General features: G+C 36.5%; 1 protein-coding gene across 9 annotated transcripts in view; it reads right to left on the reverse strand.

The window, feature by feature from the left end:
• sash1b (SAM and SH3 domain containing 1b) overlaps positions 1-14,153 on the reverse strand; it is a 233,385-nt gene that overhangs the window by 43,823 nt on the left and 175,409 nt on the right. For all 9 annotated transcript variants that reach the window (XR_012393223.1, XR_012393224.1, XM_073928136.1 and 6 more), the window contains 3 exons: positions 8,571-8,699; positions 6,951-6,998; positions 6,773-6,822 (listed from right to left, as the gene is read on the reverse strand). Coding sequence is in view for 7 of the 9 variants with exons in the window: in XM_073928136.1 (XP_073784237.1) it covers positions 6,773-6,822; positions 6,951-6,998; positions 8,571-8,699 (227 nt within the window). In the remaining 2 variants the exon portion in view is untranslated. The remainder of the gene's footprint in view (positions 1-6,772; positions 6,823-6,950; positions 6,999-8,570; positions 8,700-14,153) is intronic.

Here is a 14,153-nt window from a genome sequence, read left to right on the forward strand (position 1 = left end):
ACCCACTAGGCCAATCATAAATTTCCCAGGTGGGTTCAGCAAGGATATTTTTTTTACATTTTTACATTTGTATTTTTTACTTTTATTTCTTGCTGGAATAAAATTTAAAACAATAATATATATGTTTTTCAATATAATTAGCCCTCTTGAGAAATCATGTTGTTTGATTGGCTACAGAACAAACTGCTGTTATCCAGTGACTAAGCTAGTACATAATTAACCCAGTAAAGCCTTTAAATAATTTGTTATAAGAAATTAGTTTTGAAAATGTTTTCAAAATGTGTTGAAAACAATATTATCTCGTATCAACATCAATTGATGTTTATAATTGATAGAAAATAATCAAAATTAAACAGAAGAGCTAATCATTTTTATTAGTAGGTGTCTTTTAAAGTAGCAAGAAACCCTGATAGAAACCAACATATAATTTACTATGTGGGGTTTACAATAGTTAACATCCTTTAACTAATTTCCGTGCATTATGTGGTTTTGTGCATTTTAATTTATTTTAATCACAGTTTCAACCTTGGCTCATTCAATCAGAGTAGACAGCATCCAGTTTTTAATATTTGTAGTAGTTTTATTTATGAATGAGACAAAAATAGATAAATTCCCTTGTGGACTTTGTGTATTAACATGCTGATTCGGATTAGATCTTATCCGGTGGACAATGGTAGGAAGGAAAGAGAGAAATGAGCAATAAAAGGGTCAGCCGGACACTCATGCATCATCTCCAGTGTCCTGATGAGCGGATGTGTTTCACTGTTGAGTAACTCTCTGTCCCGCTACAGCTCATTTAAACACACCCAGGAACATAAACATCTTATTATTTGCACGTAAAGTCCCTTAAAAGCACAATAAGTCCAATTTTGTTTTTTAATATCCAAAAATCACTAGATTAGTGTTATATATTGTGCTGACCTATGTACTTACATTATCCCAAATGTTTGGAAGAATGTTCAAATGCAGAGAAATCTTCAATTTTAACTAGTGAGACGGAGCGTGTGCTGTGTGTTCACGCTAATAACGTCACACATCCTCCATTTGGTTTTATAGAGCAGTGGTTCTCAAAGTGGGGGTCGGGACCCCCCAAGGAGTCGCAGGACAATGAAGGGGGGGTCGCCTGGTAATTTCCAAAAATCAATTTATTTTTATTAAACTATAATAACTACCAGCCTGATCTCACGAGAAAACGTACGTATTTTACGTTTTGCCAGTTTAGTGGCTAATTTGTACGAATTCGTAGGAGTTCAGTCGTACGAAATTGTATGATTTTAAACCCAACCATCATTGGGGCATGAGCAAATCGTACTAAACTGTACGAATTAGATCAAACGAATTCATACGAATTAGCCACTAAACCAACAAGTTACAAATTGCCTTGAGATTGCATTGGAATTGCCATATTTTATCCATAACCTACTGAAGAGAAAATACTTACTATAGTACGTTTATACTTACTATAGTAGCTTATAGTTACTAGTTCTATTGGATTGCGATCTCTGAGGTAATTACATTATATTAAAGACACAGCAATAGCGTCAGATGCAGCACATTGGTTTTATAACACCCGGTTACACTTTATGGCCCATTTACAGCACTGACATACATTTAAAAAATTAAACGAAGAATAGACTTGGGTATATTGGTGTGTGTGTGTGCACCATTGCATGCAATGTTTCTGTATTTATAACCACATTAAAGGATATTGGGGGTCCGTGTCACTGGCATTGTCATTTTGGGGGTCACGGGCTGAAAGTTTGGGAACCCCTTGTTATAGAGGACAGGAAAACACCAAAGACACTTATGTCTATGTTATATATGTTGTGTGTTTAATTAGACTGTACTAAAATGTATTTAATATGACAAAACCAGCGTTCACTTCTTTAATATGACAAAACCAGGGTTCACTTCTCACTATAAGCTAATCATCAAATTCCCTGACTAAAATGCTGAATTAACAGGATCTATTATCATTAGAAAAACAGGCAAATGTTGTGTTGTCCTTCCAGAATTTTGAGAATTTAACACAAAATCAAGCAAGTACAATGAAATTTAGAGGAGCTTGCAATTTTTTTGATGACCAGATTTGGCACAGATTTTGGCCAGCAAGGGTACTGTTTCGAAGATCTGCCACACCATAGACAATAGCCCCTTTCACACATACAGACCTGTATGTGTGAACAGGTCCTTTTTGAAAATACCGGTAAATTCGTTCTGGCTATTTTCCGGAAAGAGAAGTTGTAACATTACCGGCAATTTGCCGGAATGCTGTGCTGTGTGAATGCAGAAGGAAGATTGCCATAATAAGCGCGTGCACGTCTAGAACGTGCTGACGTGAGACGTCTGCTTTAGCCAATCACAACAGTCAGACGCATTTACGTCCGCGCGGTTTGTGAGAATAAAAACCTTTGAATATTTTTCCAGACACATTTAGCTGCTAGAAGTTAGTCAGATCACGTTTATATGTTCTTCTTAATGCCAACTGTGTAAATAATCATCGATGAGATGCTCATGATAAGCCGTTGTTTGTTTACCTTCAAGCTTTGCGTGCGCCTATGAGCGCCTGCACACGCACATATTATGAACATCTCGACATGCGAAAGTGATCCTGCGAAAGTTGTTCACAATATTGATCATCCACAGAGTTTGTAATTTAGTGAAATGTTTACAAATACAAGCGCAGCCGTTTAAAGCTCATTTGTGGTAAATGATGTCAGAATTTAACGGTATTTTTGAATGGATGTGTGAATGCTCTTTTCCGGAAAATTTCCGTAACGTCCTCGCCTGTGTGAACAGCGATTTTTTGAATATACCGGTAAAGTCGTTCCGGAAATTTTCCAGATATTTACCGGTATCACTGTGTGAAAGGGGCTATTGTGTTATATTAAATAACATCATATTTGCTTATAGAAAGTGCTCATGCGGTGTGTATGATACTTTTAGTTGGTTAAATAAGGTTAATGAAGTAATTAAGAACTAAAATTCCTAACCTTATAACCTGTTTAACACATTTTATTCGAGTTTTTATCTGTTTTAATCATTTTAAATTCTCTTAATCATTTGTATTTTCTTGTTTTGTTTATTTTTGTTTAATGTAAAGCACTTTAAATTACCATTGTGTAAGAAATGTGCTATATAAATAAACATGAATGTGTAACCTTTGTGTTGTAAAACAGAAAAAAAGAAAGAAAATGTCTTCAACATTGCCACAAATTTGATGAAAACCATCATTTTAGGCTGAAAAAAAGTCACTTTTATGAGGTGTTCGCACACTGTGTTAAAGCAGCCAGACTGTATTGATAAAAATCCACCCAACACCGTTTTAGGTTTCACTTTAGGTGGTCCTAACTATGTACTTGCATCGAAAAATACATACATTGCACTTAATTTGTTCACAATGTATTGCAGATGATTTCTGGTGCTGTTGAGGCGGGACATGGGTATGGTTAGGCGCAGGTTTGGTGGTTTGGGTGGGTTTAAGGGTGGATTAAGGGGTAGGGGATGATCAGCAGTTTAATTAAAAATGTAATTACAGTGCATGCAGGTATTTAATCAATCACAAGTACAATGCAAAACACGCATTTAGACAATAAGTACATTGTAACAATAAATAATTTGTACATATTAGTTAAGGCCATCTAATATAAAGTGGGATCCTTTGTTATAATCATAATAAATACTAAACGTCCCGAAAACAAGTCATTTCAGTAATGTCAATGTAGCCCCTGTCACATTATGCACCCCTGACTGAATTTGCAATCTGATTTCCTAATCCCAATCACGCCTCCTAATCCTAGAACCCCACCCATATAGTGGAGAATGAGGCTTAATATGGCAGGGGTGTCATTTTCTGCAGTACACCAGTGTGCTGGAGCATTAGTGCATGAAGCTCCGCCCTCTTCTGAAAAAGGAAATGGAAGCACCAGCTCATTTGCATTTAAAGTGACAAACACATAAAAAACAGTGTGTTTTGGATCATACCATAAAAGTGGCCATTTCTGCAAGCTATACTATTGATTAGTGGAATATTATGAGTTGAGTCTATCAGAGACTATAGGCTGAACTATACTTCTGCGTCAAGTGATTGCTGTAACCTATAGTGCATGCCTTGCATGTAGCCATCTATTTATACTTCTTCATTCTGTTTTGTAGCTCTGACAATAACACTTCCAAAATGCTAGCAGGCAGTGGGGTTTCTAAGTTCTATGTAAAATGTTATAACAAAGAAACCCAGCCGCTTGCAGCATCACCAGAGTCAAGCGAGCTCTCTTTCGGCCGGTGTCTCGCACACACATACAGGCATCTAAACGCTCTCGCATCAACACACATTTAAAACTTGACAAAAACTCTTGACAACTGTGACTGGCTGCCGTGTCTTTAATATGGTTTAAAGATTATTATGCGTTATTGAAAAATCAAGGAGGACACAGCAAAGAAGAGTCACTTATAAATTAGAACTTAATCTTTTTTTGCAACAGCCTTACATTTAAAAGGGAAACATAAGGGCGATCAGAAGTAAAAAGACCACTAGCCTATAAGGTGTTTTATGGAATAGGCTATCTTAAACTGGCCAGCTATTTGTGTTTCTTTCCCTTATTTATTTATTTATTTATTTATTTATTTATTTATTTATTTATTTATTTATTTATTTATTTATTTATTTATTTATTTATTTATTTATTTATTTATTTATTTATTGTTTGTTTGTTTGTTTATTGTTTGTTTATTGTTTGTTTATTTATTTATCTGTTTATTTATTTGTTTATTTATTTATTTGTTTGTTTGTTTGTTTGTTTGTTTTTTATTTATTTATTTGTTTATTTGTTTATTTATTTATTTATTTATTTATTTATCTGTTTATTTATTTATTTATTTATTTGTTTATTTATCTATTTATTTATTTATTTAATTATTCGATGCATGTACTCGTTTGGGATCGGAAAACTAGTGTAATGGCGGCACGCCATCTTTACCAGACTTGGGCATAGTCCGCCTCTTCTTTCACTCCGCCCCGAAGCCCAAGCTGGCCCTCTTTGGCCCAAGGTATTCTGCAAAAAAATGCCAGCCACTAGCTCCGAGGAAGCCTGATTTGGCTCAATCCGGTCCCGGAAGTAACAGTGAAACACTACTGACCCTGGCTTGCTTGCTTAAGCTGCGATTGTGGAAACGCAGCTAATGAGCAAATTTTGGCCCGTGGGCCCTACTTTGAATTCTCTTTAAACTTTAAACTCTCTTCACGGGCATCTCTGCTTTAAACATTCTTGAAATCCTTACACAATTCCAGGCCTTTAAAACACATGTAAATGATAAATTTGTCCGCTATTATGGTTATATTATGGCAACTGTGGGGTCAGTTCTTACTCAGTTAGCTGGACTTGGACATTGACGATTTGACATGATCCAGGATCGTTTAGTTCTTCAAAACTCATCTGAGATCATTCTGGTGGCTCAAACCTGATCGGGAGCAGGTACATTTCATATAAATAGGATTAGATCGGGTCAGTTCAGGCAAAGATAATACTGAAAGTGTATACCAAATGCTGATATTTTCTTACAGTAGTTATATACACTTGGGAAAAGAGCAAATATATATATATATATATATATATATATATATATATATATATATATATATATATTAAACTATATATATATAGTTAAAATTATTTATTAATAAGACTTATGCAATCTGCACTCACAAATAAAAGTAAAAGACTGCCACCTGGTAGTTTAAAGAGAACATTTTTTTGCTTTGAACTTTTTAGATACAAACGCGTACATGCACAACATTCGACTTAAAAAAGAAGGATAATAATTTATGCAGTCATGCACCTGTTTTGACCACTAATATGCCGGTGATTGACACCTTTACCAATATCAAAATTCCTTTTTGATGCAAAATTTATTTATACAGTTATTTCTTACGCCAATTAAAAAACTTGAGTAGGCCTATGGGCTACTATAATAAAGAAAATCTTCTCTAAATGTAGAACTAAATACATTGATGTGCATTGAAATACATGATGAATACTCTTGACACATGAAAGTGTAAAGCCTGCAGCTCAAAACAAATGTGGAAAGTTATTGCATGTCATATTTAACAAATGGTTGTCATTTTGCTCACATGGATTATTGAATATTAATCAGAATATGTCATTACTCTGATGTGTCGTCAGCCAATCGTTGCATTGCTGATCATGATTTCGAGGATTGATAGACCTGTCCTTCACAACACACGCAGCGATCTCAGATCAGTTCATCCAGACATTTTAATCTGATTCGCGAACTTGTTTGAAGATCCAAATTAGCCAGAGATCAGTTATCAAGATTAAAGACCCAGGATTTACCAAATCATCTCAGATCATTTAAGCGAGGTACAAAGAACAGACCCCTGGTGAAAAAAAAAAATCACTCCACATTGAAGATCAGGCGATGTGACTATTGCGTATGTGCACATTGTGATATCGATGCTGAAACGATATATTTTGCAGCCCTAACCCAGAGTACCTGTGTCTTCATCATGGCCGGAGTTTTCATAAAGTTTCAATGTCAGCCACCTTATATCAGGCAAAGATAATACTGTTTGTATGGACCAACAGTCAAAACACATAAAGTGTGGTTTTGAAAATACCCATGTTGGTGTAGATAGGGCCTTATTCTATGTGTTGTCAAAAGAAGCACAATAGTCCCCCTTTAATTACATTCTTTGAAACAGCATAATTTACAAAAAGTGTCTGACTAAAAAAAAAAAAAGCAAGACGTCACATACCTTCTCTCTATTTCAGGTGTGGAGACTGCGCTAGACAGACCCAATGTCTCCTGTGAGGACAAATAAAGACGTTTTAGACTCTCACCCACAAACGCAGACTGAAATAGTGCTCGAGTGTTTGAACTAAGATAACTACAAGTGTGTTTCTCATAAAAGCATGCATGATTAATCCTCCCACCTGGATCTCCAAGCGCAGCTGAAGGGATGTTGTTGATTCAGCTTTTCCCTGAGAAACAAAGTCATACAGCAGTTTAAAACTCAATCCCTCAATGACAAACTGTTCATTCCTTCAGTCTCTGATAAGCTATCTAGTTTAACCAAATGACACATCTCAATGCCATTTACACTGTCAAGCAATATGTATGCACAAATCAAGAATTTCTTGTAGTCAGTAAGAAAGTATTCATTTCATCCTTCAAGGATGCATTACAATGGATCAAAATGCTATAAACAGGGTTTCTACAGATATCATAATGTCAAATTTAAGACTTTTTAAGACCTTTTTAAGACCATTAAGTACGACATTTAAGACCTATATCACAATATCAAAAACACGCATATACAAAAAGAGAAAATGAAAAAAAAAAAAACTTTTTTTTTAAAATAAAATAAAATAAAACAAAAAATAAATGTATTCAAATTGAACAGTACTGAAGACAGGTTAAAGGCATCATTGAACTACAGGAAAAACAAACAAACAAACAAACATCTTAGGGCTGATTTATACTTTTGCCTGGCGCTGTGATCTCAATTATGTATTAGATAGACTTTTCAAGAATCACGTGACATGAAAGACTGGAGTTAGGAAATCTACTTTAAACATTTTAACCTTAGATGAATTTTCCAGAGACATATCTTCTACAAACACACTGACAAAATCTTGTCATGGATCCCAGTTGTAAGAACAACAAATAATAACTTCTAGTTGATCATTTGGGAAAGTGGCAGAAGGTAGATTTTTCTGATGAATCATCTGTTGAACTGCATCCCAATCATCACAAATACTGCAGAAGACCTACTGGCACCCGCATGGACCCAAGATTCTCATAGAAATCAAGTTTGGTGAAGGAAAAATCATGGTTTAGGTTACATTTAGTTTGTGGGTGTGCGAGAGATCTGCAGAGTGAATGGCAACATCAACAGCCTGAGGTATCAAGACATTTGTCTCGCATTACAATACAAATCAAAGGAGAGGGCAAATTCTTCAGCAGGATAGCGCTCCTTCTCATACTTCAGCCTCCACATCAAAGTACCTGAAAGCAAAGAAGGTGCTCCAGGATTGGCCAGCCCATTCACCATTTATGAACATTATTGAGCATGTCTGGAGTAAGTTGGAGGAGGAGGCATTGAAGATGAATCCAAAGAATCTTGATGAACTCTGGGAGTCCTGCAAGAACGTTTTCTTTGCCATTCCAGATGACTTTATTAATGAGTGATTTGAGTCATTGTAGAGATGTATGGATGCATTCAATATTTATTCTTTCTCCACTGCAGCATGACTTTATATCCTATACTGGACATTATTTCTGTTAAGTGACAAGACTTTTGTCTAAGCAGTCAGAGCTTACTGTCCTAATTAAATCATTAAAAATCAAGGCATGATCATATTTTATTCTGATAAAATAAGCGTAATCTAGAGGCCTTTGCCTTTTATATAAGCCACTTCTGATACTTAATGATCAACTAGAAGTCATTATAGTCAATATAGTTATTATTTGTTGTCCTTAAAACTTGGATAGGTAACAGAACTTTTGTCAGGTAGTTTATATACTTAAATCAAGGCTTGTGTGTGTTTTACCGTCTCTGCTTCTTGAGTGACTCTGCGTTTGCGTAACTCCTCCATTCTGTCGCACACTTCGCTGTAGGACGTGCTGTAATACTCTGAATACTCTTGGGCCAGATCTGCAATGTTCCCCAGAGAGCCATCCTACAACACACAAACAATACACTCATTATTTACAGCTCCAAAACACAGAAAATTGCCTCGGCGATCATCAAAATGGTGACGGATGTCCAGCTCTCACAGCATACAATGCTCAATGGAGACGAAGTTTGGACCTTCAAAGGGGCCCTATTATGCTCATTTTTACAAGATGTAAAACAAGTCTCTGATGTCCCGAGAGTGTGTGTGTGAAGTTTCAGCTCAAAATACCACACAAATAATGTTTTATAACTCTTTAAAACTGCCCCCTTTTGGTTTTGATCTTAATTGTGGTGTTTTGGTGACTGTCGCTTTAAATTCAAATGAGGTGTTCTCTTTTCAAAAGAGGGCGGAGCTACAAATGCCCAATTGTCAGCATAGTTGCAGATTCAAAACAGGACTAAAGTTATCTCTGTGAAAAACCGAAAGGTGCTTTCACACCTGTGGATCGATTCAGTTACAAAACAAGAATTCAAATTGTTACAATGTTTATTTTCGTTCTTGATGCTGTTCGCTTTCACGCAGCAAAGTTTCTTAACAGACCAACATAGTGAAAATAAGTCATGTGCGAGTAAACTCTCCTCGGATTGGTCAGAGATTCAGTTATTATTTTTCAGAGGCCAACAGATTTGCTCAGCTGTCACATCGTTATTTTAATTTGTGATCTTAAGCAATAAGCGAAAAGGTGCCCTTTAAATTTGAAACCCACAGACATAGTCACTAAATAAATCAGAGAGCAGGCCTGGATTGGCTAATCACGAGGAGTGGTAGTATTCTCTGTGGGCTGGTCCGTTTTTTGGTCACGAAGGCCGATGTCTCCAGCACTATAAGCATTTGCACTTTTTCATTAATTAATTTATTAATTTATTTGACCATAGCCTCAATCTTTTTAGTCATTATTTTACTGCAGCTCCACTCTTTTTATTTATTTTCACGCAGCCCCATGAGCAGAATGCAGCCTGCATGTTAATGCTGTCCAATAAAGAAACCCATGAAGTCTGATTCTTGTCAGATGTTGACTTTTTCATTCAGAGATGCATAAACAAATAAAAAAACAAAACAAAGTATAACCTCAAATTTTAACCCTCATGCATGCGGTATAAAAAACTGTGCGACTCCGCTGTTTTGTAAAGAACGCACTGCCATTAGATTTGACAGACGCAGATCTTAAAGAGCCTGCACACAATTTTTAACATGCTTCATATGCTACAGATGGAAAGAGATAGAGAGAGAGAGATTGCCATTGCATTTTGGGTTCAACTTTTAAACGCTACGCCGACCAGCGATTGGTGGCGCAAACCAAGCGTCTGAACATCATCAACACGAAATGCGGATCCTCCAATGCCAATCGAACCTGTAACACACGCATGAAACGACACACCCACATACAAACAAACGCACACATCCAAAATACGTTCAGCAAGCGAACGAAACATTTGACAGAAAACACACATTTACCAGTAAGAATGACATCCTGCCCTACACATAATTCTCTCTTCATAGTCATTTATGCCTATTACATATCCGAAGTACACTGTGATATGTGCTGATTTGTTCGTTTATTGGATAGTATTGAGTTTGCTTCACAATTTGTTTCAATCGAGCCAAGACGATCACGTTGAGGCGCTCTCAGACCGATTGTTTTGACGTGGATCCGAGAGCGATTGCTGGTTACACATTTGACAAACAAACCACGCAAACGAAACATGTTTCGAAACAAACGGCTAGGTTTGAAAGCAGCCATAAACCCCTAGTCGCTGACATTATTTTCAGCAAACACAAAAATTGGTCCCGCTTTATATTAAGTGTCCTTTACTACTATGGACTTGCATCAAAAAATAAATAAAATGTACTTATTGTGTTCATAATGTATTTGAGAACACTTTTGGTCCTCTTGAGTAGGGATAGGGGTTGGGTTATGGACAGGTTTGGTGGTATGGGTAGGTTTATGGGTGGGTTAAGGTGTAGGGAATGGTCAGCAGTGTATTTACAAATGTAATTACAGAAGTTAATTACAGATGTAATTACATACAGGTATTTAATCAAGCATAAGTACACAGTAAATACATGTATTTACACAATAAGTACATTGTAACAAACTGTTAATTCCTGTGTAAGTACATATTAGTTAAGGCCACTTAATATAAATGGGTGTCACCGACTCGGTCCCAGTCATTCCCCTCACTGGCCAGCAGAGGCCACCATCTCCGGACTTCTAAGCATTACATCGTCCTTTCACCCTGATCATGCACACCTGAACAGTATCCCGTTAATGACGCACGTACCCTTTATAAGCCAGCACCAAACGCTCATTCAGTGCGAAGTCTTGTTTAGCCCTGAACAGCATTTCTGAGCGTTATTCCTGCCTGATTCCCTGTGTATTACTCCAGCCTGTTTCTTGACTCTGCTTCGCCTTCTGCCTGCCCACGAACCTCGCTTTGTATACGGACTCTGATACTCGCTGCCTGCCCACGAACCACGCCTGTTATACGGACTCTGATGTTTGCTATCTGCCCTCGACCCACGCCTGGTTCACGGACTCTGATACTAGCAGCCTGCCCTCGATCTATGCCTGGTAATACTCACTGTGTCTATCCATCGCCAGTCTCTTGTCATCATAGACTGTTGTTGTTGTTTGTCTGCACGTTAGTGCATATTGTGTGTGTGAATGAGAACTTGAGCAATAAATACTGCATAATGGATCCCTCCGTGTCAGTCTCCTCGTTACAGTGGGACCCACAGATTTAAACAGCGGATGGCTGCTTCTTACTCAGGGCTGTTTATGCTAATAAGGGAGAGATCAACACTAATGGGCGGGGCTTTCCCTCCTCTGATGACACCTACAAAAGCAGAATGTCAATCAAAGTGTTTCTGCAGACTGTTCTTATGAAGTGTGATTATAAAAACTTTTATTAATAAATGTTTACCATTAGAAGCTGGTTATATTCACACACTGCCGCCACACAATTGTGTTTAAACCCAGTGATTTCTGCATAGTAGGTCCCCTTTAAAACCTGATCAAGCCCTATGGAGGTAGTCATGAAGTACTAGTTAATGAAAAGCAGAAATATCCAGAGGCCCTCCAGAAATACCAGAGATCCATGAAAGGAGATGCACAAAGTCAATCAGTTTTCTCTCTGCGGGTCTTCCTGGTATTGTATAACAGTCAGAGACGTGACCTTCCTTGTTTACTCACTGACCCCCGAGGCCAAAGCTGCATTCAGATCTGCAAGCTCATCTCCAAAAATTCCCCCAAAACATTTTTAACATTCTCAGGTTTTGGTCAATTATGAGACGCTATGTGATTTGCCGATGATGGGAATGTTGTGGGATGCAGGAAGTTGAATGATAACCCTCAAACCTCCATCAAAAAAATCTGCACATTTGAACAAATAAGAACTGAAGAAGTGATTAAACACTGTGAAAATGTTTCATTATTATGTGTGCTTCTAATACAATAACCCCGCACTTAATCTCAGTTTGAAACTTGACTTTAAAATGACGACATTTGAAATCTGCCTTGTACTTTTTATATTAGATCAAGTATCAAATCACCTGCATTAATAACAGCAACAGTGGAACAAATATGTAATGTAAAACAGCAACCACATTGAACAGGACTTGCAAGTAAATCTACACACTTTCACTATGCAAATGTTAATTATACAATTCCAAAAATTTTATCCATGTTATACACATCCAACAAATGGATTCTTGTTAAATAATACATTTAATTATTAATTAATTATTTAACTTAAAAACAATGATCAAATTATATATATTATTCATTCATTCATTTTCTTTTGGGTTTAGTCCCTTTATTAGTCCGGGGTTGCCACAACGGAATTAACTGGCAACTTATCCAGCACGCTTTTACACAGCGGATGCCCTTCCAGCCGCAACCATCTCTGGCAAACATCCACACACACTCATACACGACGGACAATTTAGCCTACCCAATTCACCTGTACTGCATGTCTTTGGACTGTGGGGGAAACCGGAGCACCCGGAGGAAACCCACGCGAACGCAGAGAGAACATGCAAACTCCACACAAAAACACTAACTGCACGGCTGCACGATACAGTAGGTGAGAGTTCAAAGTGGCCATTACCGCTGGAGCTTATACCGCTGCCGTTTTAAATTGCTGCCGCTCTGATTTTAATGCATGACCACAGTTTGTGAATAAGCCGCCAGGGGGCACAAAGGAACGGGATACGAACAGACATAAATAGCCAATAGAGCAGCTTTAAATATGCTACTGTGCTTGTAAATGCTATTAAACAATAAGTCAAAGCATTATAATTTCTTTATTAATCATTTAAAATTTGTTAACATGCTTTATTGTAAACTTGTTTAGTGCAAAGAGGACTCGTTTTGGAAAATAGAATTAAAGAAATCATATCGTTTCAGCATCAATATCGCATGTGTGTATACGCAATAGTAGCAAAAGGTCTAAGAAAATCGGCACACTGCAACTTTAGCTTTCAAAATTTTTTTTATATCGCAACGTTTCGACCTACATGCTCTTCATCAGGTAACTTTTACCTGATGAAGAGCATGCATGTCGAAACATTGGGATTTAAATTTTTTTTGAGAGTTAAAGTGGCAGTGTGCCGATTTTCTTAGATCTTTTGCTACTGTGTTTGATTTTGATCGAGCACCTCCCTTTGAGATTCCTAAATGTGCACACATTTCGGTTTCTTGTGCACGCAATAGTCACATCGCAGGATATGCAAGGTTGAGTTATGGATTATAGTTGAACATAACAATTGAGAATACATGAGATTTGTGGAGTCAATTGCAAAATATAACCACAACAGAGTGAAACTTTATCATTTGCATGTGTTTTAAATGCTTTTCAAGAGAGCATTCAGGCAGAAAAAAGTCCATTTGTAACTTTAATCAAGAATGACTTTGCTGTATTATTAATATGATGAAGACTATACAGTGTTTTTTACATTTCGTTATTAAATTTCTGTATCTGACTACTGGTAAAAACCCTAAAGCACTGTTTATTTGACTTGTTCCTTTGCTCTGTTGTGGTTATTCCTGCTTGCAATTTGTTTTTTGTTTTTATACATGATTCACACATTTACAAAATCACTCAAATAAATCTAAATGAATAATTTATTTCCAAATCTATTAAAGCCATCTGGTGAAACTGAATATATATCGCTATATTTAGTGCAGAAAAACAAAATATTGCAAAATTTTCTAATAGTATGCAGCCCTAATTACTACTTCTACTAATATTAATAACAATAATAACAAACAAACAAATAAGTTAAAAATAAATAAATAAATAAATAAATATGTATATATATATATCAGAATTATTAGCCCCCTTTTGATTTTATTTTATTTTTAAAAAATATTTCCCAAATGATGTGAACAGAACAAGGAAATTTTCACAGTATGTCTGATAATATTTTTTCTTCTGGAGAAAGTCTTATTTGTTT

Source organism: Danio rerio, chromosome 17 (assembly GCF_049306965.1).
Source record: "Danio rerio strain Tuebingen ecotype United States chromosome 17, GRCz12tu, whole genome shotgun sequence".
Lineage (NCBI taxonomy): Eukaryota > Metazoa > Chordata > Actinopteri > Cypriniformes > Danionidae > Danio > Danio rerio.